Raw genomic sequence first — 23235 nt, 5'->3', positions numbered from 1 at the left:
GATGGGTCGCGCACGGCGTTTGACGTAAGGGCGCGCCGGAAGGAAAGGAGCACGACGCCGGGCGGCGGGAGGATTTGGCGGCAGCGGCGGAGCGCGGCGGGAGGCGCGGCACCATGAGCGTGCGGCTGAGCGAGGGGGCCATCGCGGTGAGGGCCTGCCGGGACGGGACGGGACGGGGGGCGGGGGCTGGGCTCGGGTCTGGGGGGTGAAGACTAAGTCGAGCCTAGGGAGAAGGGGGCTGGGCACCGCGTCCGGCCCGGTCCTGAGGGAGAAACTAGGCCCGGAACTGGGCCCGGTCCCGGGAGGCAGGGAGGGTCCTGGCTGGGTCCAACGGTCACGGCTATTCCTGCGTCTTTGGTCGTTTCACGGCAATTCCCCCTTCAGCTTGAGGGTCTTGAAGGCTTCCTGGGTGAGGTGGTGGCATCTTTCTGAGGGTCTCTTTTTTTTTTTTTTTTTTTTTTTTTTTTTTCCTCCAGGCCATAATGCAGGGAGAGAACGTTTCCAAGCCCGTGCTGCAAGTCATTGTGAGTGCTCTCCGTTATCTGATATGCCGGCCTGTCAGTGGCTGCCTGCGCTTTCTGAGGGCAGCTAAACTTCTGCAGAGGAGCTGAACAAAACTGATGTACTCTTAATTTTGTTTTACGTGACTTGGGATACACTGCTGATATCAATACTCCAAAAAAAAGATCTGAATAGATAGGTCATTTGCTAACAATGACACTTCATGTTTCTGAAGAATTTCTGAACAAATGAGGACTAATAATCTGTTGTTTCCCCACAGAATACAAGGGCTATTGCTACAGGAAACGGGCCACCGCGTTACCGAGTGTTGATGAGTGATGGGGTTAACACACTTTCTTGTAAGTATGACAAGCTGTGGTGAGATTTTTGTAAGTGTGGAGATACTAATGCAGAAGTTTCTGGTCTAGTGTCTATCTGCAAAATGATGAAATGGGTATTGAAGGAGAATGTGGCATATGTGGGGACCACAGACCCTCATGTGTGCAACTGCATTTTAACATTTAGACAAAATTCTTCTCTTCTGGGACTTTCTTTGTGAGCTTTGAGCAATTAACTCACTATAGGGTATAATAAATATAGAAATCAGTGCATGTTTTTGTATTAGTGATTTTAAAGTAACTTATCTTAATTTTTCTCAGACTTATTTGATACATGATCATTCTCACCGTCACTGCACTCTGAAGTTTGGGGAATGAACACAGTATAGTTTATGTTCCGTTTTGGTGGCTTGTTAGTGGTTACACTGTTTTCTATGTGTTAACTATCTGAGAAAGTTGTAGATCTAGTGCAATGCAAGACTGTCTGGAAAAGTTGTGGCCAGCCATGGCAGCGCCTTTTAAGGCTGGCATGTGTTAATTGTTTCAATGTTTTTCTTCTGTTTTTGCAGCATTCATGTTAGCAACACAGCTGAACTCTCTGGTGGAAGAGGAAAGATTATCAGCCCAGTGTATTTGCCAGGTTAACAGATTCATTGTCAACAGCCTGAAAGATGGAAGGTATATAAGCTTAAGTACAGTTCTAGAGAAAGGCAGCTGCACTAGTGAATGCTCTGTCCTTTGTGACTAAGCAGAGGCCAAATGCTTTTGATTGGAATTACCTGAAAATACTCCGTCTTTAGGGTGCAGGAGGGGAAGTACACAGCACAAGCAATAACAGAAATAAAATATCACAGAATGTGACTGCAGTGGGTACAGATATGCCTAGTTCAGTGATTCAGTGTAACTGAAGTCTTCCAGTTGGAATACTCCAAATTGTACTAAGTTTCATTAAAATTCACTAAATTTCAGTAAAAATTATCTGCTGTGGAAAAGAAACAGTGAAGATTTCTTGTTACTTAGGGGCTGTAGAATCTGGTCTTTTATAAAAATTTGAGAGGAGGGAGGTAGGATACTGCAAAACGAGAAGAGATCTGAGTGAAGTGACTACAGAAAAACTATGTGTGTCTAGGAGAACATGAACTGAGTTTCATATTAATTTTATTCAGCTTCTTTGTGGAGGGAATATAACTTCTTTTGAGGCAGGAAATATATTCTGTCTTGTAAAATCTGGCATGCTTTTGATACTTACAGAACACTGTGTTGTTTCAAGCCATTTTTGTGTGCCCATTCAGCCTACCATCAGCTGTCCTTGATGGAATGTGATACTGTTTCAAGCCTACTTGTACCTCATGAGAGGGTTAAGTTGATAGTAGAGAGCTTTTGTCGTCCAGATCCCTCGTCCAAAGAATTGGCCCCTAATGGTTGGTTCTCTTATCTGCAAAAGGATAGTCGGAGTCTGGTAGGCTTGGAGAGGGAGTAAAAGCCTTTATTCCTGTCTGTTCTGTGTTTGTAGGAGAGTGGTTATACTGATGGATGTAAATGTTCTGAAAACTGCTGATCAGGTTGGTGGGAATATTGGCAATCCAGTGCCGTACAATGAAGGTGAGTGTCCTCTGTAAACAAATACATTTCTGAACAGACTGTCTGTTAGGAGAGCCTTTCCGCTGTCTGTTTCTTTCACTTAAAAAGAAGCAGTCAGACACGTTCAGCTTTCTTATGCCTGGAATGATGATGGCCGGATCTTGAAAATCCTTTTTATTTGTGTACCACAAAATGGGTTTTGCTCGTGTTTTAATAAACTCTACACCATGGCCGAAGCTTCAGTCTCTACATGGCATTGGGAAGTATCAATACCTTATAACATTGACAGGTTTTTATTCTACCTTAGTGGTCTCTACCTAGAGTTCCAGTAAGTATGCGGAAGCTATTCTATGTCTCCTCATAATGAGTAATCAAATAGATTATAATTTCTTCTGTCTGGAAGGAGAAGAACAGGAGGAAGATGTAATAATGATCTATGAAAGTATAAGATGGCATGGAGGGAATGAATAAAGAATGATGACTCTCTTTTCTATGTTCATTTGATGTTCTTTAGTTCTCATATTGTCAGGTAGTGGTTTTAAAACAAAGGCCATACTGCACCCTCCAAACAATGCATAGTTAAATTATGGAACTTGTTGAGGTAGGTGCCAAAAACTGGCACAGGTTCAAAAAGCAATTAGACGTGGAAGAAAAATCCATTAAAGGCTGTTAAACATAACAATACATCCTCTGCATGAATGTTAGATTCAGGAAGCACTAAAACTTAGATTGCTCAAAGTACATAGATGAAAGACTGGTATGAAAACACAGCCAGCATGCAGACTGTCCTGAGCACCCAGTCCTGCCCTGCCATCTGAAAAGCAATGATGCACTGAGTGGACCTTAATCTGACCTGCCATGAATCTTTTGTTTTTATTATATTGCATAAGTAACTGTGCTCTTCGTTTTCATGTGCTGAGCTTACAGTGATCAGGCAAACATTTTATGAATTAATATTTTTTCCCCCCCGAGATACGTTCAAAAGTATGTTCTGTTCTTCCAGTTCTGATCTTTAAAAAAGAGAGAGGATAATAAGCACTTAAAGAAAATATTTGAACAGCTCTGTCATTGACGTATATACAGATGATGGCTGAAATTTAATAGCAAATAGCTCTTGTTGAAGATTTTTTTTTTCTTGGTGGAAGTGAATTAATATGTTTTTATTACTAAGGGACCACACACTAGTGGCAACAATTTTCTGCAGGATGTTTTGGACCAACAGTGGTGGTAGGTACACTGCTGTTCTGGTTAAAAATCTACTTTAGTAATTGAGGTAGAAATTAGACTTTGTTGCAACGGCAAAGACATCTTTCTTCATTAACTTTTCTTTTTCCTAGGGAATTAGAGGGGTGTTTGTTAAATGAGCCTAAAGAATCCTTTGTTCCTTTGATAGTTACTTAGCTAATTGCTGTTTAAAAAATGTGTTGACATCTCAGATTTTATGGTTTAATCCCACAGTTGCTGTAGAGACCAAGATTTTCAGAATAGCTATTGAGCAGACTGTTTTGTGCCTTTCTCCTATTTCCCTTTCTTGTGTGATACAACAGCTTGTGAACTAGTGTTTTTCAGTTATCATATTGTTGCTTAGAAACAACTGGGAATGTGCTGTCTTACAGAACTGAGCTGAAAATATACCTTTAAGATTACAAATTTTGGTAAAATTACCATGACCGATCAAAGTTATGTTCTTCATTTGGGCTTACAAAAGTACTCAGCAATGAAGTTTTCAAATCTAAATGCTTTTGGGGATGTTAACAAGTCTATGATCATAGTAAGTGTGGTCTTGTGCTAGATAGCTAAGAGATGCTGAGCTTGATGTGATGTCTTTCATTTTAACACTGACATTCTGCAGGCTTCATACCCTTTTATTTGATACTAAATAAGGTTTCAGTTACTGAAGACGGTGATAGTTTAGGTTAAGTGTGATTAACCCAGCCTTTCTCCTCTGCAGTGCTGCCTGATTTGTTATGAAGGCCTTGATGAAATGGCAGAGGTGTATTTCAAGTTGCATGTTCTTGAAGTTCCTGTATATATTGCAAGATTGTATTTTTGAGGAACACTTAGCTAATGCAGAATGAGTATCTAAGAGCACTTTGTGGTTTTCATGAAAAAAAAAAAAATTCATGTATTTTTAAAAGAATGTTCAGTCCTACTTTTGGTCTGTCTTGAAGTACAGATCTCAAATTGCTAGACCTAGGATTAAGTTATGTTATTTCCTAGACTGTAATACCACAGTAGGACCTGGGGAGTGAGAAGCTGGCTTTTGCCCACTTTACATTGGAGCAGTAGGTGGTTAATCTGCCCAACGGGGAAGCTGGAGACACAATCTTAATACATATTGTAAAAAACTTTTTGGGCAGCATTTCATAATAGCATTGGGAATTAAGATTGAGCAGTTTAGTTCTTGTACAAAACTAGATGGTAATGTTATTGCTGTCATTAATCTCATTCACATTACTCTGATGCCGGACTTTCTTCTTACTATGACAATTACTTGCTACTTATGTTTATCTTAAGTCATTAATCTTTCAATATTGGAATGTTTGTATACTTGTCACTTGGTTTGTATACTTATACATGTCACTTGAACTCTTTATTCTTGCCCTTCCCACCATCGTGATTTGGTGTGCATTCTTTCAAAGTGCATTTTCTTCCTCTTCCTGCCCCCATGCTGCTGCTCAGTTCTGGGACAGGTCTTCTGTCACCATGGCACTGTAGCAGTACCTCTTGCTAACATATTGGAAGCAGAGGACTACTGTTACATGGCTATTACATTACAGTGGGCTGTGTGGCTAGCTTTGGCCAAAGGTCTTGGGTTTGACTGAGTATATATGGCAGAAACGTGATCAGGTATTTCAGGTGTTTTTTCTAATAAAAACTAACAGCAAAAAACGAGCAGAGCAGTCAGTTTTCAGAGCACCTTAAGTGATCTGTAGGCCACCGGCCTGCCAAAATCATAGTTTAGGAGTCTCTAGACTCTACAAAAATTGGAGAGATATTTCTGCTACTTCTGTATTTGAACACATGCACAGATGTGTTAATATATTCTTAATCTGTTGAGAAGCACCAGGCTATGGGGAGGCAGCCATTAAAATGTGAATTTGTGTTCTCATGTACGTGGTGGTCTTTTGTTTTGTTTTTGGTGGGATTTTTTTAATTAAAAAGTCCTAGGGAAAAACCATTTGGAACAGAAGTAGCAAGTAAGTATCTTGCTGTTTCATATGCACATTCCTATTCTTCTTGAATATGCTTTCTCTGACCAGACATATATTTTGTCTTTATGTGTTTTGTTGGTGTTTTTTTTTTGTGTGGTTTTTTTTTTTTTGTTTGTTTGTTTGGTTGGTTTAGTTTGGTTTTGTTTTTTTTTTTTCCCCTTCTCTTACACAAAATGCATTTGAGGTGTTGAGCACTGACCCTGACTGGGTCCTCCGAGTACCTGAGGCAGCTGAGCAAGGGTGAAATCTGGCTTCTCCATCTAGTGGATTCTGCAGTAAATACACATTGCTGTTTGACGTCACTCTGTTGCCAGGGAGACTGCTGTCACCAGTTCATCGATGTGACTCTACTGCGGCAAGTTAGAGGAGCAGATTGGGTTCTGTGCAAGGACTTTGTTTTGGATTAAAAATAACTAGAGGGTTACCTCTGTAGACTATACAACATCAGGCAGTGCTGCATCAGGGTCTCCTTGGGTTGCTTCTGCTCCTTGACCTTACTTCGGTGCCATCCTTTCTTGCCCTTCTGTTCTGAGATGCTCTTCTTTTGTTCCTCATGATGCTTATAGGCTTGATCAGAGAAAGTGGAAAAGAAGGTCAGACCATCTTCTTCCTCACATCCCAAACCAGGGGGGATTTGCCTGCTCAGGCCTAGGACTTCCTGCAAACCGATGGCTTAAGAATTAGTTGTGCCCAAAAAGACAAAAATGTTGGATATTTTCTCATCTGGAGGCAAAATAGAATAGGACAATTATTCTGTGAAGGAATTCAAATTTTTGAACGGTAGATCAGTCTTCTAATATACTATTTCTCTAGCTGTGTGACACTGCTTTCTCTTGTAATTCATCATCAAGATAAGGCAATTAAAAGTCCTGGAATCTAAAAAAATGCACAGTATATACTTGCTGTGGCATCACTTTGCTCCCTAATATACTGCTGTGTCCCAAGTGGGACCCTGTGAATACTGAAATAATGACTCCTATCATCCCCACATTAAATATCTTCATATTTTGGAAATATGAAGTATAAGTATATAAGTATAGCAGGTGTTTTCTTTGTCTTGTGTTAACTTCAGGTTTGACTTTACCCAGTGGGTTTTTTGCCCTTTCTGAATTTTAAGAGGGAATTCTCCTGCAGTTTTTATCTTAACTGTTAGGTAGTAGCAGAAACTACCTGTCATAGCAATAGAAGCCTATAAAAACTGAGAAGTTGTCAAGATTACTTCAGTGCTGTCCTTTTAAATAACTGTCAGCCCTGAATTCTTTCAAAGTAAAAAGCAGTTGCTTGAGGAAAGAGATCTGACTAAAATTCCTCCATGGTATTATTGTTCAATAGATAGCTGGCTACTGCTGTGTCTTATAGCACCTGAATTTTAGCATGTGTTCTCTGTGTTTTAAATTATTTTTTGTCATGCAAGCCTTATTACCTGAAAGGACTTAAGGATAGTTTTAATTACTGTGTTCCCTACTGTACTATATGGTCTCTTTCCATTTGATTACCAGGGCAAGGGCAGCAACGTTCTTCAGCTCCAGCAGCAAACCCAGCATCCAGCAAACCACAGCAACAAAATGGCAATTTATCAGTAGCAGGTAAGAGTAATCCTGGACAGAAAGTCTGGTTTCCATTTGCTAGGTGCAAAACTAAAGCTTAAATTTAGAAAAGATCCTTTCTATAACAGTGATGCACAAGAAACACTCCATTAAAGATTAACCCATAGCTTGACAAAGTGAATTCTCTCAAGGGACTACTGTCCACTTGGATTTAATAATAGATTTTTTAAAAGGGGGAAAAAAAATATATCTGTCCCTCTTCTTGCCTAAGGAAAAAAAAGAAACAACTTTGACAAAGCAGTGTAAACTGAACATCTAGTCTGATGCAGTTTTGCATTCTTGAAACAGTGCTCTGTGGATACCCAAGTAGGCTACAGTTTGGAGCTGGCCAACAGGTGTGTTATCGATGCTGAGATACTGAGGCCAAACAGTTTATGTGGTATTGGACTAAAATTGTTTGATAGTACATCTATAAACACGTTTTTTTGATCAAGACTTTAAATAGTGAAATACTGAAAAAGATAGTAAGTTTAAATGCCAGCTTGTAGAATTTTTCTGAAGCAAAAAAGTTGTCAGTCCTAGGTCTTGGTACTACTTTCACTTGTCTGTATTGTTTACTCCTGTGTTTAAGCAGTAGTATTTTGAAATAGTAACATTTTGACACTTGCTTACTGCAGCAGAAAACAAGCTCTTCCTTCCCGTACTTAAAGCTGATCATAAGAGTTCTATGCTTATGCATTGACAAGACTTAGTTTAGAATTAGCAGTATGGCTTTATGTCAGGAGTTACTGGATTGTGGGGTATTGTTGCTTAGTTGTTGCCCCAAATGGTGTAGATCTAAAGCTTGATGTGCCATACGTTAGAGAATTTACTGCTAAGTAATTGTTTCCCACTTAGACCATGTTTAAGTGATTGACCCTGGACACATCTCCACTTCCAGTGTAAGTGCTCTAAAGGTCAGAGTTTCTTCTGCAGCAGTTTGCTGCTTAGAAAATACTTATGACCAAGAGCAGGAGTGATTCAACAAACTTCTGGCCACTCTGTGGTGCCCACATGGCACAGTGAATGGAGCTTTAAGTGCCTACCCAGTGTTAAGTATAGCTTTGTCTTCTATGCAGCTCCCTAGAGCGTGGTGGGAAAAGTTCTGCCTGACCTTGTACCACAAGTTGGGTTTAACCTGGCTTTTGTCTGCAAGGCTGAAATTCTTTATGCTTTGTTGCGATTCTTGAAAGGTCCTGCTGCTCCGAAGTACCATGCTCCCTCAAACCAGTTTGGCAAAGCGAGCATTCCCAATTCAGTGAAGACACCAGGGGGATCGCAGGCCAAAGTAGTGCCGATTGCCAGCTTGAACCCATACCAATCTAAGTGAGTTATTGTGGTTTGTCAGGTATTACTCAATGTCACAGGCATGAAGGAACAGTAGCTTCTTTTTGCTTTCTTGTGTATGAATCTCTGTCAAATCATTCTTTGCTTTCTTTTGACTTTATTGGTTAATTTCAAACAAACAACGATAACAACAAGAGAAGCAAACGAAAAACCCTTCACAGAAACAGCTGTATGGGTTTTGGTTTGGTTTTTGTTTGTTGTTTGAGTTTTTGTTTTGTTTTGTTTGTTGTTTTTTTTTTTGTGGTTTTACTCCTACAATCTGATATTTGCCTTTGCATTGTCTTGGTGAAGTTACACTGCTGAGCTTGATAGGTTTTTAATATTTTAGTTGAAAACCAATTGACTTCTTTTTTTCCTAAAGCAACCTTCTTTTTAGTAGCTTAATGACAAAACAGCTCAGTAAGCTATTCACTTCAGCTACTGTTCTGTTGAAAAGCATGAGTATGTAATTATTTCGTGAATGACATTCTTAAGTTATGCAAACTGATTTGATTACCCAAGTTAAATGCGAATCCTATAATTGAGCTCTTGAGTTCTAGCATGGCTTTTCAGAACAGACAAACTGCTGTATGAGAAATATGCCCTAGAAGAGTAAAAGATTCGAGGCCTGCTTCAATGCAGAAGGATTGTTCACTGCTATTATCATACTAGATGCTTTATGGCTGGCTTTGTTGCTTTCTCTACAACTTTCTGCCTTCAACGGTCTAGGCTGTTAAGATAGAAAGCAGCAGAAAAGCAGGTATAGTTGCTGAGGTGCAGTGAGAAGATTCTGGCTTTTAAATAACGACATTCCAATTTTCAAGGTTTGTCAATTCAAGCTCTTCTTAAAAAAAAGACACAGAACAGTGATTTCTTGCGTGATTTCAGGTGGACCATTTGTGCTCGTGTTACCCAAAAAGGCCAGATCCGCACTTGGAGCAACTCCCGTGGTGAAGGAAAGCTCTTTTCTATAGAGCTAGTTGATGAAAGCGTAAGTGTCGTATGTTCAGAAGAAGATAATGTATGCCAGATGCTGATGAACCCTTCATAAAGATAGAATTGAGGAAATAAAGTGTATTGTAGGAAATGTGGGGGGGTTTTATTACGACTGAAGCTTGTATTGCTGTATTCATTAAGTTGAGCATCAACAACCCAGTTTTTATCGAGAATGAAGTCTTTAATGTATGGCATTGCTGACTGTTTTTCATCAAAGTCTATAGTGTGTGACTGAATTCTTGCAGCTTCAAAATATAGTTGTTTATGGAAACTGACAGCCTAATACTGAGGTTTGTGGTGGTTTCCTGTAGACAGAGGTCTCATCTTTACTTAGATACATGTTACAAAACGAGGAGTGAGAGGAGCAGTGCCTCCAAGTTATAAGATTTCATTTTCATAAGGAAATCAGAGTACAAATTATTGTAATACTAGGAAGTTTCATCTGTGATTTGTTTGGGGAACAGTATCTGGTTAAACTAACTAAACTTGCAGCCTGTCAAACTTCTTATCAAATTACAGCATTCTGTCGTGAAAACAAGTTTCTACTGGATTATGTTTAGTATAAAATGTGAGGTTAATAAAATAACCTGTTGTCATAAGCCATTTGTTTTCTCTGCATACCGTCTGTATTCAGTTTTTTAAAAAACCTCAGTATTTATGCCTACTGAGTTTATAATTGATATTAATTCTTACATAAAGACTTGACATCATGTATAAGTGGGAGATACCACGATATACTGTTTGCTAACTTGTGGAGCTGCATGAACTATTTGAGTTTTGGGGTTTTTTTTGCATGTAATGGCAATTAATGCCAGTTTTAGAGTACCTTTTCAGAGGGGTGTATATGTGATATATGTACTTCTTATGCATTTCATTCTGAAGCTCTAGATATACTGAGACTTGAATATGAGATTTGATGGTCAGGTGTAGAATATTTTTTTTAAGCTATAACTACAAATGCAAGGAGAATGTTGTTTGTTTCTCGCATGCCTGGAGCTAGCCTGGCAGACCACACTGTGTCTGTAGAACTGATGCCACTTAACATTGCAAAGATTTCTTTGTATTTTTTTTCATGCTGAATCTCAGTTCTGACCAGCTCTCCTATTTTCCTGCAGGGTGAGATTAGAGCTACTGCATTCAATGATCAAGCAGACAAGTTCTTTCCACTCATTGAATTGAACAAGGTATGGTAACGTTGTGCTTTCACAGACTGACATGAGCTAGAAAAGAGGAACTTCAGCATAGCAAGGATTTTTAAAGGTGAACACAATCTATTTGCTCTGTCTGACTTCTGATAATATCCTCTGTTTTATTGCTTTCTCCTGTAGGTATATTATTTTACCAAAGGCAATTTGAAGACTGCTAACAAGCAATATACAGCTGTTAAGAATGATTATGAGATTACATTCACTAATGAGACTTCAGTTGTGCCCTGTGATGATGCCCCGCATCTTCCATCTGTTCAGTTTGAGTTTGTATCCATCTCTGACTTGGAGAACACCCCCAAAGACTCAATTGTTGGTCAGTCTAAGTAGCAAAATGGCAAGCTCTAAAGCTTTGAAGTTTTACTTCTTTGTCCTGAATAGTGGGGAGGTAGTGAGCATACAATGCTTTGAGTGTTGTGATCTCTTAAATGAAGTTATCCAGTGGTGGTTGCCATTAAAAATACCTTAGGCAGTTTTCTTGTTAAGATGCCTTTGCTCTCTTCTGCTAACAATATATAATGCTTTTTTTCTTCAAACTAAAGACCGTAAATGATACTTGTTTATTGTACTATGATCATTGTTTTCCACAGAAAAGGGCTGAAGAAAAATGTCCTTGCTCAGCACGTGTGCATTTCATACCTTCCATGGTCTTGCTTTATTTCACTATCTAATTATCTCTGTAGTGATTTTTGGCATAATTCATTGCATCCAAGTCCAAGTTGCATGACTGTTTTGGCTTGCTTTGTGAAGTATTGGAGGTTTGTTTTTCTCTAATTTGTTGGGCAGAGTACTCCGGAAAAATCAGAGGCTTGGGTGGGGGCGAGGGTTCTCAGGTTTCACAGGCACAAGATGCCTGTGATTCAGAGGCATTCAGCTAGGAATTTTAAAGGTAGATCTGTAATATTAAAAATGGTAACTTTTTGGAGAGTGCAAAGGGGATTGTGTTAGCTCTTACTACCCAAACATGCAGGCTTGTTTAAGTTGCACCTTATGGTTGCAGGGCTACAGTGAAGGCACCAGCCAGTTGCTTCGTAGTGTTATAGTCACTTTGAAATCCTTTGCCTGAGAGACTTGTGCTTAAACAGCAAGTGTGTGTTACAAGATCAGGGCTGGTCCTTTGACAGAATATGATGGGAAAAGATAGTACAATACCTTGATCTCGCTAATGTGGTGAGGCTTGCATTCATGAATATCTTAATGAATTCATCAACAAAATTAAAGCACTGTACAGTTCTGTAGTGGAGCATTCCTACCATAATACTCTTAATTTCCATATCAGTTTTGATTTGAATAGGGAGCTAGGATACAAGGTAAAAATCTGACAGTAGGTTTGAATTCTTCTCTTGTGATCTTGTATTCCCCAATTGTGACCCTTGAGTAACTCTAAGTAAATTGTAACTGTTTTTCAGATGTAATTGGAATTTGTAAGAGCTATGAAGATGTCACTAAAATTACAGTGAAAGCTAACAATAGGGAGGTATCAAAGAGGAACGTGCACCTGATGGATACATCAGGGAAATTGGTGACAGCTACGCTATGGGGAAATGAGGTATGTGCTCTCTTGCCTGTTCTTAAGCAAAAGTTCCTTTGTGTAGCATGAGGAAATGAGTGTGCTGTTGTCATCTGAGATGGGCATAGCACTGAGACAGGTCCTGGGTGTTTAAGGATCAGGGGCAGAGAGAAGGTGAAAGACTGTCTGGTTTCATTCAGGTGTGATGTTCTTAACCTTTCTTTGACAAACTGCTGACATGATCTGACTGATGTGTTCTGAACAACTGCAGACACTGTCTCAAGCCCAAAGACTGAAGATAACAGGCTTCTAGTTTAGGAAGGGATACGAGTTGCAGTTTGATTATGGAAAAGCCCGGTGGCTATGGCTGTCTCATTTGAGATTAGTTTTATTTGTAGGGTGGGATATATGTTACCCTGCATAAATTGCTGCTTAACTAGGGGTTTGAGAGGCTGTATCTCAGACCTAGGAGTTAAAAGCATCAGAGCCTTGGAATTGAAAGTTTGAGTAGTCGCAATAAACTGCTTCTTTATCCTTTTAACAGGCTACTTTGTTTTCTACCAGTGTTGTAGATACTTAAGGATTTATGTTCCAGTCTGTAAAATGGGAGTGATCCTGCCAGCTTGACAATGATGCTTTATGGCTAAATGATCAAGTGCACTGATATTGTAGGTAGCTAAACACCATGAACCATCTGTTGATATAAACGAAGTAAACTGAAGTTCAATGTCACAAAGTTTTGAGGTTGAACCATGTTGTTATAGGAAAGACTGCTGGTAATCAATTCCTGGCATAACCCTTCCAACAGACATCAGGGTCTGCGTTTTACAAAGTTAAAACTGTTTGCTTGTAGGATAGAGACAACAACAAGCACTGAAGGGAAGTGGCGTATGGCTTGCAGCTGGCACAGTTAGGGTTAGAATCTGTATCTCCTTTATAACAGTCATTGCCCTAACTGCTGGCATATGTTTTGTGTTCTTTTTGCATCTTGTGGATACAGTGAACTTCTACTGCTAACTCTAGCTTGGTTGTAATCTTTAAGCACATGATCTTCCCCTTGCTTGCCAAGTGGTGTGGGGTCCTGAAAATCTATACCTTTCAAAACCTCTCCCATGCCAAGAGGTTCTTTGTTAGTGTCAGACTTTACTCAGATAACAAACTGATGGCAATTGAACAGCATTAAAGCAGCTTTATGAGATTAAAAACAGAAAATGGGAAGTTGGGGAAAAGTGGTTGGTCAGCATACCTACACTTCTGCTTTTTAAGTTACAGTTAGTAGAATAGGCATGATTAGCTCATTCAAGCCAAGTGAGTTGTTTCATCCCCGGAAGAGTCTAATTGGACCAAACAATTTCTCCTGTTTGGAGAGACCTCTATTCCCATAACCCATCTCCCTTTCTAAAATCCTTGTGTAAAACTCCTAATGGAGGGGACCAATCTATTTTTTCCAAATCAGCGGTGTCACTTAAGGATTCTCTGATTCCCCAGGAAATGGGGTATTTACAGCTTTAATTGTTAGCTGCTTTTTCTTAAACTCTTAGTGATATCGTTTAAAACTTTACCTTATAAATACAGTAAAATAGTTTGCTTCAGATATGGTCTCTTGTAGAGATCTGTGAATTATGACAGTAAGTTCAGTACCTTTACTGTAGTGTGCTACTAATATTTTCTGGGTTTTTTCACACATGCAGGCGGAACAGTTTGATGGTTCTAGGCAGCCTGTTATAGCCATCAAAGGAGCCCGAGTCTCTGATTTTGGTGGTAGAAGCCTGTCTGTCCTGTCCTCCAGTACAGTTGTCATCAACCCCGATAGCCCAGAGGCTTTTAAGCTCCGAGGATGGTATGAGCGTGTGTTTTTTTGTTTCATTCCAGCCTGCTGCAAAGTATTTGTTTTATTCTCTTTGTCTGTACTTGAGCAGTCTGTATAGTGCTGAGGAAAGGTAGCAGAGGATATGGATTCCAGAGTTGTAGAAACTTTGCTTCCTTGAAAGCACTAGAGCCTCAAAGACTGTTCTTCTTAAGTTTTTAAATTCAAAAACTTATAATTCCATGACAGATCTTGAAAAATTGGAGTAGTGCATGCTGACCCAAAGCCTTGGAAGGCAGCATGAAATCAGACTTGACCAGCTCCACTTTGAGAGAACAATATTTTTTCCCAGGCTTTTTCTGTTGTGTGGAATCTGATACGCACTGTTTTTAGTATGGACTGGAGGAACTGTGTTGACTTCTTCCAGTGTCTGTTCCTTATCAGATATTTTTCAGATAGCGAAATAACATTTTTATTGTTGTCAGGAAAACAAAGTGATTTCTTGGTGGTTTGTTGCTTCTGCTGTAGGTAGTTTCTAAATTGTCTGCCATAACTACTAATATGGTGTGATGTGGCATATGTATGAATAGAGTTGAGTGCCAACAGCATTAAGTTCTTGAATCCTGGGTTTTTCAGGTTGTAGTTAAATCACCCAAACATGGATAAAATGTTTTCCGTTTGTCATTGAGCTGTGGCTCTCTCATACTTCGGAGGGTTGTTGAAGATAAAATATGTTGTGGGTCTTAGCTATTACTGTCACACTTTAAGTTCAGTTTTTGAGTCTTGTTGGTGTGTTTCTTAAATCACAAAAAAAACACCACGATGGGATGACTGTATAACCTTTTGCTGAAAAACTGTGCTTTCTTATTTGAACAGAGGAAGCATAATCTTTTCAATGCTATTTGCTTTTTATTTCGAAGCTGCTGCGAAGATAATGGTACCATGTAATTTAATTTTAATTATGGAAATATCTTGATGCCCTTAAATCTTGTTATCTGACTGCCTTTAAGAAGCATGCAGTGCGTGGTTTGACCACTAGCTGGCAAACAAATTGCAGTTATATAGAACAAAGCTGTCCTCCTTTTGTGGGTTTATAAAATACTGTGCTAATTAAGTCGGACTATTAACTTATTCTGAAACGCTATTTTTGTTTGCAATATACACAAATTACTGTAATTGTTTCCTTTGCAATCATTGGTAAAAAATCCCTCAGGTATTAAGTACATGAAACTAAACATAAGCTTTTGATAATTCTGTATGGTCTGCTATCCAAAAATAAAAGTGTGTCTTTGTGGTTCCAGGTTTGACTCTGAGGGACAGCTTCTGGAAGGTGCCTCAATCTCTGATGTGAGGGGTGGGATAGTATCTGGAGTGGGTGCTAATTGGAAAACTTTGTTTGAAGCCAAATCTGAGAATTTGGGACAAGGAGATAAGGTAAAGCACGGCCACTGAGTTACAAGCCCTTGTGTACTGGGGAGAAAATAAAAACCTAGATTTTATGTAGGAATTCTGCTTATTAAAGTTGTCTGGTTCTTGAGCAGTATGTGCTTACTCTCAGAATTTACGCTGTTAAATAATTTTTCAGATACATTTAATCTTGTTGCTGATGTTGCAATATGATACTCTTTGCAAGAGAATTCTAAGCTTTGTATAAATGGGGGAGAAGAGGGGGAGTTCACCCCAAAGATGTTCTTATAAATAGCACAAAGTGTTCTAGGAGAAACAGGTGCATTAGGAGGAAGTGGTTTTCAAGGATGCATGCTTGGTCAATAGAAAAGCTAGGAACAAACACCAGGTCTCTGGCATTCCAGTCCAGTAACCTCTCTAGGCTTCTACGGCTTCTTGACTTATTTTTAATTTTTTTTTTCCTGAACTTAAGTGCTAAGCCATTCAGGATATGCAAAAGCTTCTACCTAAGAAAAGAAACTTTACTTGTAATTCAGCTATTTCCTGTGAGATTTTTTGCATGTGCTTCTTAAGCAACCTCTTTTTATTTGTTGAAAGTCTTGACCGTGGTCTTAAACCATTAGGATGATTATTTTAGTATGGTGAGTGGGTATTTTGTTCTGTAGGCTATAGTTTAATCGAATGCTTATCTGTAATACTACACAGTAGGCTTTCTGGTTTTTGTGTTGGCTCCCAAAAGAAGCATAGGAAAGTGCAGAATCTTAATCCCGTGAAAAAGTGGAGATTTGAACAGACACAATGGAGAAGCAAATATGCTTTATCTAAAGAAAACCTAGCAAGTGGAGTTTCCTGCAATGGAAACACAAAATAATCTTGCTGTAGGGGCTTTATTTAACATAATGGAAGCCTGAAAATTACTTCAACAGAGGGGTTGATTTACAGTTTCCCAATAATCCATAGCTGTTAAGCTTTCTAATCCTAACTATCCAAGTATGCCTTGCTTTGTAGTTAATTCAGAATTGGAAAACATTGAGTATTTTGAGGCTAATGTTGCACACTCACTCTCCTAGGCGGATTATTTTAGCTGTGTGGGCACAGTCGTACATCTGCGCAAAGAGAACTGTATGTACCAGGCATGTCCCTCTCAGGATTGCAATAAGAAAGTGATAGACCAACAAAATGGACTGTATCGTTGTGAAAAGTGTGATCGTGAATTCCCCAACTTCAAGTACCGCATGATGCTTCTGGTAAGTAAATGAATTAGAGGAGAGTATGTTTCTCTCTGTTTTCCTTGTACAGTCCAAATAGAAATCTTTCAAGAGAATGGGGTGTTAGAGTGCTGTTTGTTTATCTGTGGTGCCTGTGGGTTAGAGGATAGAAGCTTGTATGCTGTACCTGAGCGAGGGATGTTTCATTGAGTTGATTAGCAGTTTGTTTTCCTAGTGCTCCAATTAAAAGCTTTTCACTTTGCCAAAAAGTTGATGCTAGCTCAGTTGATTCTGGTTTCCAAGTGTACTATGCAGTGCAGAGTACAGATGGCCTACGCCTCTTCAGTAGTGAAGATAAACTGAAGTAAAATGGCATTTCTGGAGAGCAGTAATTGCACTTTTACAGCTGCTACCTATATTTAGTACACTTTTTTGGTAGGTATTGTTCTGTCTCATGCTTTAATGGATCTTACTTCGGAAAGTTGTCTGGGGATTATTATTGTGATGCCCGCTTACACCATAAGCGTTGAATCCTCTTCTGTTTCACATTGAGTTAGAATTGTATCTGCTTCTTAGAAATGCTGTGCCAGGTGGGCATGCAGAGAGAAGGGAACTATCCCTGCAGTCTCACTAAAACACAAACTGCTTCTGAATAATTTCTAGCAGATAACTTCTAGGAATGCATGAACTACTTTACATAGCAGAATCATTCTTGTAGAATATAAAGGGGATACTGAAGGTACAATCAAGGCCTTTGGAACAGCGTGTCTCCTATTTTCTCATTTCTAATTGTCAAAGCAGCCAGGAGGGAGATGCATGTGAGGCTATTACTTGGTCTTTTTTATGCTCTATCTTGTCCTTGGTGTTTTGATAGTTTTCTCGTAACATAGTATTACATGTGTGTATGCTCAAGTACTCAGGAATGTACAAAGTAGATGCAGTTTTCCATCTTGCTGGTGTCCTCCTTTGTGCTTGTTGTTCTGAGCTACCTGTTCTTGCTCACAGCTCATCAGTGACAGCAGAACAGAGCTGAATATCCATCAGTGTGTACCACTGTGATCTTGTTGGTCTTTTCCTGTGACACAATGTACTGTCAATATCAACTTGTGTTAAATTACTGTGACATTCTGTGGAGCTTAAAAAAAAAAAAAAAGTCACTGCCTTCTACCCTCAGTGATGGAAAGTACTTATAATACATAGGGCTCTGATAGTTACTGGAAACGTAAAATTCTATAGCTGTGAAACAAATTGTTCTTTTGTATTGTCTTCTATCTCCTTGAGGAATAGACAACTGGGTGAAATAACCTTTTGGGTTTTTTGTTGTTTTTTAGGTGACCATTGCAGACTGTCTAGAGTATCAGTGGGTGACTTGTTTCCAAGAGTCAGCAGAATTCATCCTTGGTCAAAATGCAGCTTTCCTGGGAGAACTGAAGGAAAAGGTGGGTCAATGAGCTTATTGTATATTTAGTAAATGTCTAGAAGATAAACTATGTTTCATACATCTTACTGTTGGGCTGCCCACAAATTTCTTGCTTTTTTTGATCCTCCTGGTAAGGAAATACTCTTGTAATGTTGACTTTGAAGGCAGCCTGGGGAAAGATGTAGGGTATGTGTGGAACACTAGTGCTGATCCATCAGAGAGTGTGATCTCATCCCTGTGTGCGCACATGTAGCGCTCCTAAGTCAGCAGAGGTGGCCAAGGCAGTGGGTTATGTTCATGTAGTTGCTGTGGAAATTAACAGCATTATTAAAAGAAATACAAAATTGCCATATGAAAGAAAAGGATATTCTGCTTCATTTGGCAAGAATTTGATCTCGCCCATTCTCTGGATGATAACCCAGCTCAGGGGCCTGGCAGCCCAAGATTGTTCTCCAGATGTTGGACTTGAGTATCTTTTACAAGTTCACAAATGACTGCTTCTCCCTAGTCTGAAGTTCTTGGCAGGGACTTGTTTACTCTCCTCGGGATTATTTTCCACAGGCCATCTGCCTGGAGAACAGAGATTTGCCTGGTTTCCCCCATAGTTTGCTCCCACAGTCAGTCTGTCTACCTCTGAGCTCTTTTGGCTGTTAAAAGCTGGAGATCAGCTTGTCTTTATCACCTGGTCCTCGAGAGACAGCCGATTACTTGACAATAGTACTACAGTCTTTAGAGGACTGACAGGTTTTTAACACGTGTTGACTCCAATAGAAAGGACAGGCTGTTTTATCATTGTACCTAGATTGGAAGAATCTGCAAAAAAAAAAATGTTTTAGCCATGAATGTTAACAATATTATTCCTAATGTGTTCCAAAAATTTGTTTACAAAACCAAAAAGTTCCAGAACACTTTGTATGTATCTTTGTAAGTAGGCAGGAAGCTTTTTGAACTAATGTGTGTTAGCCCAGTTCTGAAGGCTCTTTTTTTCCCACCAAATATCATAAGAAACTTTGTGGGTCATATGAAGACCATGACTTATAAAATAGGTCACTGGTAGCGATGCTTAAGTGATCTTTCTTTGACAGATTGGAACAGTTTTAAAGGTTTTAAGTCATTCAACGCTAACAGACAGTATTTTCTTCCCTGTGTCACTATATGCTTCTTTGCTGCATTTTCTTTTCTTCCAACCAAAGTAATGTTTTCCTGGTTTTTAGTTGTCTATATGTAAAATCTGTGTAGTTTTGTTTTGGATTGTTTTTTTTTTTTTAAATGATGATATGGAAAACGTAATAAATTCTTGCATTGTTGTGCTTCCAGGCTAAGGCTGGTTGATACTAGGGCTCCATAGATATACCAGGTGTTGGTTAACACATTTTTTGTCTGTAGGAGGGAAATGAAACAGGAGGGATTGTTGAGGCTGTGGTCCTGGTTGTCATGAGACAGTGTTGTAGACCTCATCTGCTTCTGCAAAGCAGGGATGGTTTTCCTGTAATTTACATACAAGAATGGTTTTGGGGAATTTCCTGTACTTTGTACCACTTACTTTAGACAGCCAAGCCTTGTGGTTGTGGGATGCGAAGTTTGTGTGGTATTATGAAGGCTGGACACCTCTGTTCTGTAGGAAGATGTATTAGTAGGGCATTCTAATTAGATGTGCTCACGCTTTTGCATTTCCATTTTCAGACATTCTTAACTTGTCAATATTTTCTTATTTCAGTCATGCTTAATCTCGGCTAGAGTTCAAACAAAATTTCTTAGTCACTTTTAATGCTGAAGAGAACTGGGTGGGGAAGAACAAACAGCAGATCCTATGTAACAGTACAAACATGTAATGTCTTTTGAAGAGCTGCCTAATGGTAATGGCTGAGGATAGAAAATGGAACATAATATGGAATGAGCCCTTAAGTGGGAATGCTTTGTGTTCCAGGAGAAATTGTTTTTGATTTGACACTTTTATGAGCCTTTAAAAATGGTACTTGATGCATTTTCAGTAAGCTTTTCTTAGTGGATTTTCTCTGAAGACCTGATGTAGTATCCTATGAAGTTGGTAGGAATCTTTCCAGTGGTCACAGTATATATTGAGTCCATGTACGGGTGAGTGACCATGCTAAGCATAGATAGGCATGCAAGGTTTTTCATCTACTTCTCCACTGTGCTTGTTACCAAAGGAGGTAATGTACAGTAGCAGTGACTGGTATGCTAATGGCATTTTCCCCTTGCTAATGGTTAGTGTAGTTTGTGGCAGAGCTGGAAACAGAAGCCAAGTGCTTTATTAAGAGAGTTTTCTTATCCTCTAATCCATACGATGGTCAGAAGGTGTTTTTTAATATTCAGGAAGGATATGCCTAAATTTTGCAGTCTCTGAAACTCGCTACTCCTGTTCACCTTCATTTGTAGTGCTTTCCTAAACTGTAGGAGAATCACTGTGTAGTGTAAAATAGTGCTACGTGCATTTAAAAACAGCAGATGTAACACTTGGAATATGAGTGAAACTGAGGTGGGTTCAATTCCAGATCAGATGCTCTGTCTGCTGCTGGAGTGACTAAGTCAGGTGCATCTGGTAGATAAATGCATTAATAATTACTCGTCTGTATCATCATGAGGCTGTAGGATTTTTGTGAAATGTCAGAAAAGGTTTTTACAACTAATTTTTACAAAAATAAACTTTTTCCACAGTCTCCACAACTTGTCTGCTTCTTTTCTACTGTTTTGACAAATTGTCTGTTATAAATGAAGATGATGTTTAGTGTTCATATGGTAATTAGAAGCAGCTTATGTTATAAATATGACAGAGTCTTCTAATGGTTATAAAAGCACATTTGAAATATGCATCCACTTTTTTTATAGAACATCCTCTTAAATAGGTCTGTGTCAGGATGTGAAGGATACATACAGTCTTGATGGATAAGCAGAGAAACAGAATGCCTAATAAGACAATTAATAGGGAAATAGTTAACTCTTGTCAGCATTTGTGATCATAGCAGAACATCAGAATTAGCCAGTTTAGCAGCATGAGAGAATCTCATGTAGATTTGTAGTATTTTCATTCTGTACACTTGGTTGCAGATTCAGTGCAGCTTTATGTTGTTTAGTTAACTGACAAAGTTTTCACCTTGAACTAAACTTTTTCTTAAAAATTTTAAGTTATGGTTTTGGCATCTGAAATTTGATGGAAGATTCAGCTCTGTCTACATGATCCGGTTAGTTCCACCGTTTTGCCAACATCAGCAAAGGATGAGCTGTTCTGAAAGTTCATGGTGCTACCAGAAGCCTGCAGTGTGTGCAGCTGATATCTGTCTTTGTCTTTCTTGCAGAATGAACAGGCATTTGAAGAAGTGTTCCAGAATGCAAACTTCAACACATATGAGTTCAAGATCCGAGTAAAACTGGAGACTTACAATGTAAGTATCCCCCAAGAAGCAAATAATGTAGCATGTGGCTTTTGTAGTTCGACTTGTCTCCATAGGAGGCGGCTTCTTCCTCTTACTTTTGTGGGGAGAAGTTTCCAAAGATACCTGCTCACAGCAAATAATGTCAGTCTTGACCACTGAAGGAGGGATCCATGGTCATTAACACTGCTCTCTCTTGGGTTCATCAAGCCTGGCTTGTTTCAGATTAAAACAGCATTGCTCCTCTGGGAGTCAAGTTTGCACTTGTAGCTAACCCTGATACCAAGAGCAGTAAGTTACTGGGGAAGAAGGAGGTTAGAACCAAATGCCTGGGGTGCTTAGCACTCTTCTTTTACATGCTGTGTTTCTCTTTCACAGGATGAATCTCGTATTAAGGCTACAGCAGTGGACGTCAAACCTGTGAACTACAGAGAATACAGCAAGAGGTTGATCGCAAGCATCAGGAGAAATGCTCAGCTAGGGTGAGGAGGCCGGTACTGAGTGATTGGAGCTAGAACTACCAGGAAAAACTCAACAGATGATATTACCTTGACTTTTTCTCTACCCCTTGTGTGACAATTTGGCATTAGTTACACTGTGCATGGTAGTCCAGTGTAGTGGGCTAAGTGATTTAATGCATTTCTCTGAAGATATGCCCCTGGTAGGTAAGAAAGCACTCTGCTGGCCATGATACTGTAGACTGTTGTGGTCTATTAAGCTGTGACAACTCTAAAGAGGGATCTCTAGACAGAGTGCCAGGGTCTTTAGACAAACCATTCAGAATGTCTGAAGTAACTTTGCTTTCTTACTATATGTAAAGCTGACTTATATAACTACTGTGTCTTCTTTGCGAGAAAGTAGTGACAACCTTGACACTTGGACTTGTTCAGCAGAGGGTAGGAGGAAGAGTGTCATACAGTTTCCAGATACAGACGAAGGAGAACAGGTCTATTAGCACAAGTTAGTTCCTTTCCATAGAATTCAAAGGCTTTCTCTTTCCACAGGTGCCATGCAGTTGTTAATGCTTGGAATGGCAATATGGTAGAATTATTAATCAAAGACATATCTCTTATATCTGAAGAATATCCTTCCTTCAGGGTTTAATAGACTGAGTCAGATGGGTCTGATATTAATCAAAATTGTCTCTTCTGAGGAAGGCAGATAAGCATTGACTCTCCAACCCCCAGGGAAATCTAGGCAACTACAAAGCATTGCTTTAGTTTTCTCTTCAATTAATACTATGGATTTTTGACTGATTTTTAGTTCACATTTCCAGCCTATACCTATTTTGTATGTTTGTATGTTCAGTTTATTTGTAATTATGTTAATCAGAAACAGGTCTTTAAATGGGGGGAGCTTTGTTTCAATAAACACTGTTTAATTCCTGTGTAGTGAATTTTGCTTTCTTTGAACACCAAAGACTTCTCATTACTGGAAAGCAATTAATTAGCTTTCATAATAAGCATTCACTTGGGGGAGATGTTACCTTATTACAAACTCTAAGGTTAGACTGAAGAATGGAGACTTCTTTGCCTGATGTTAACAGCATGGAAATGCAGTGATATTTTCACCATTTCTGTGCCTGAGAATGCTGATGAGCTGGCACTTCTGGGATTTTTATTGACGTTTACACAGCAGTCTAAAACTAACCAGGCTTTGAGATTTGTTCAGACATAGAGCTAGTACAGAAAACAGTAATTATGCTACTGGGCTTTTCAGTCAGCAGAGCATGCTAGCTCTGTGTGC

The 23235-nt window shown here is 39.2% G+C and overlaps 1 protein-coding gene across 1 annotated transcript; it reads left to right on the top strand.

The window, feature by feature from the left end:
• The first annotated feature begins 54 nt into the window (after positions 1 to 54).
• Positions 55 to 22880, top strand: RPA1 (replication protein A1). The gene is made up of 17 exons (XM_033003145.2): positions 55 to 146; positions 477 to 524; positions 782 to 860; positions 1409 to 1517; positions 2353 to 2441; positions 7135 to 7221; positions 8415 to 8547; positions 9436 to 9538; positions 10659 to 10727; positions 10872 to 11064; positions 12158 to 12297; positions 13950 to 14098; positions 15367 to 15499; positions 16543 to 16719; positions 18012 to 18119; positions 21415 to 21501; positions 21868 to 22880. Exons 1-17 carry the CDS (start codon positions 114 to 116, stop codon positions 21973 to 21975), a joined length of 1845 nt encoding a protein of 614 aa, XP_032859036.2. The 5' UTR covers positions 55 to 113; the 3' UTR covers positions 21976 to 22880.
• Positions 22881 to 23235: the final 355 nt, after the last annotated feature.

Source organism: Tyto alba, unplaced genomic scaffold, assembly GCF_018691265.1.
Source record: "Tyto alba isolate M040663 unplaced genomic scaffold, T.alba_DEE_v4.0 Super-Scaffold_19, whole genome shotgun sequence".
In the NCBI taxonomy this organism is placed as follows: domain Eukaryota; kingdom Metazoa; phylum Chordata; class Aves; order Strigiformes; family Tytonidae; genus Tyto; species Tyto alba.
This window is presented reverse-complemented; position numbering and strand designations above follow the sequence as displayed.

Coding starts and splice junctions, on each gene's coding strand:
- RPA1 (XM_033003145.2), top strand. CDS start 114: ATGAGCGTGCGGCTGAGCGAGGGGGCCATCGCG. Junction 861..1,408: donor TGGGGTTAACACACTTTCTT/GTAAGTATGACA, acceptor CTGTTTTTGCAG/CATTCATGTTAGCAACACAG. Junction 9,539..10,658: donor TAGAGCTAGTTGATGAAAGC/GTAAGTGTCGTA, acceptor ATTTTCCTGCAG/GGTGAGATTAGAGCTACTGC.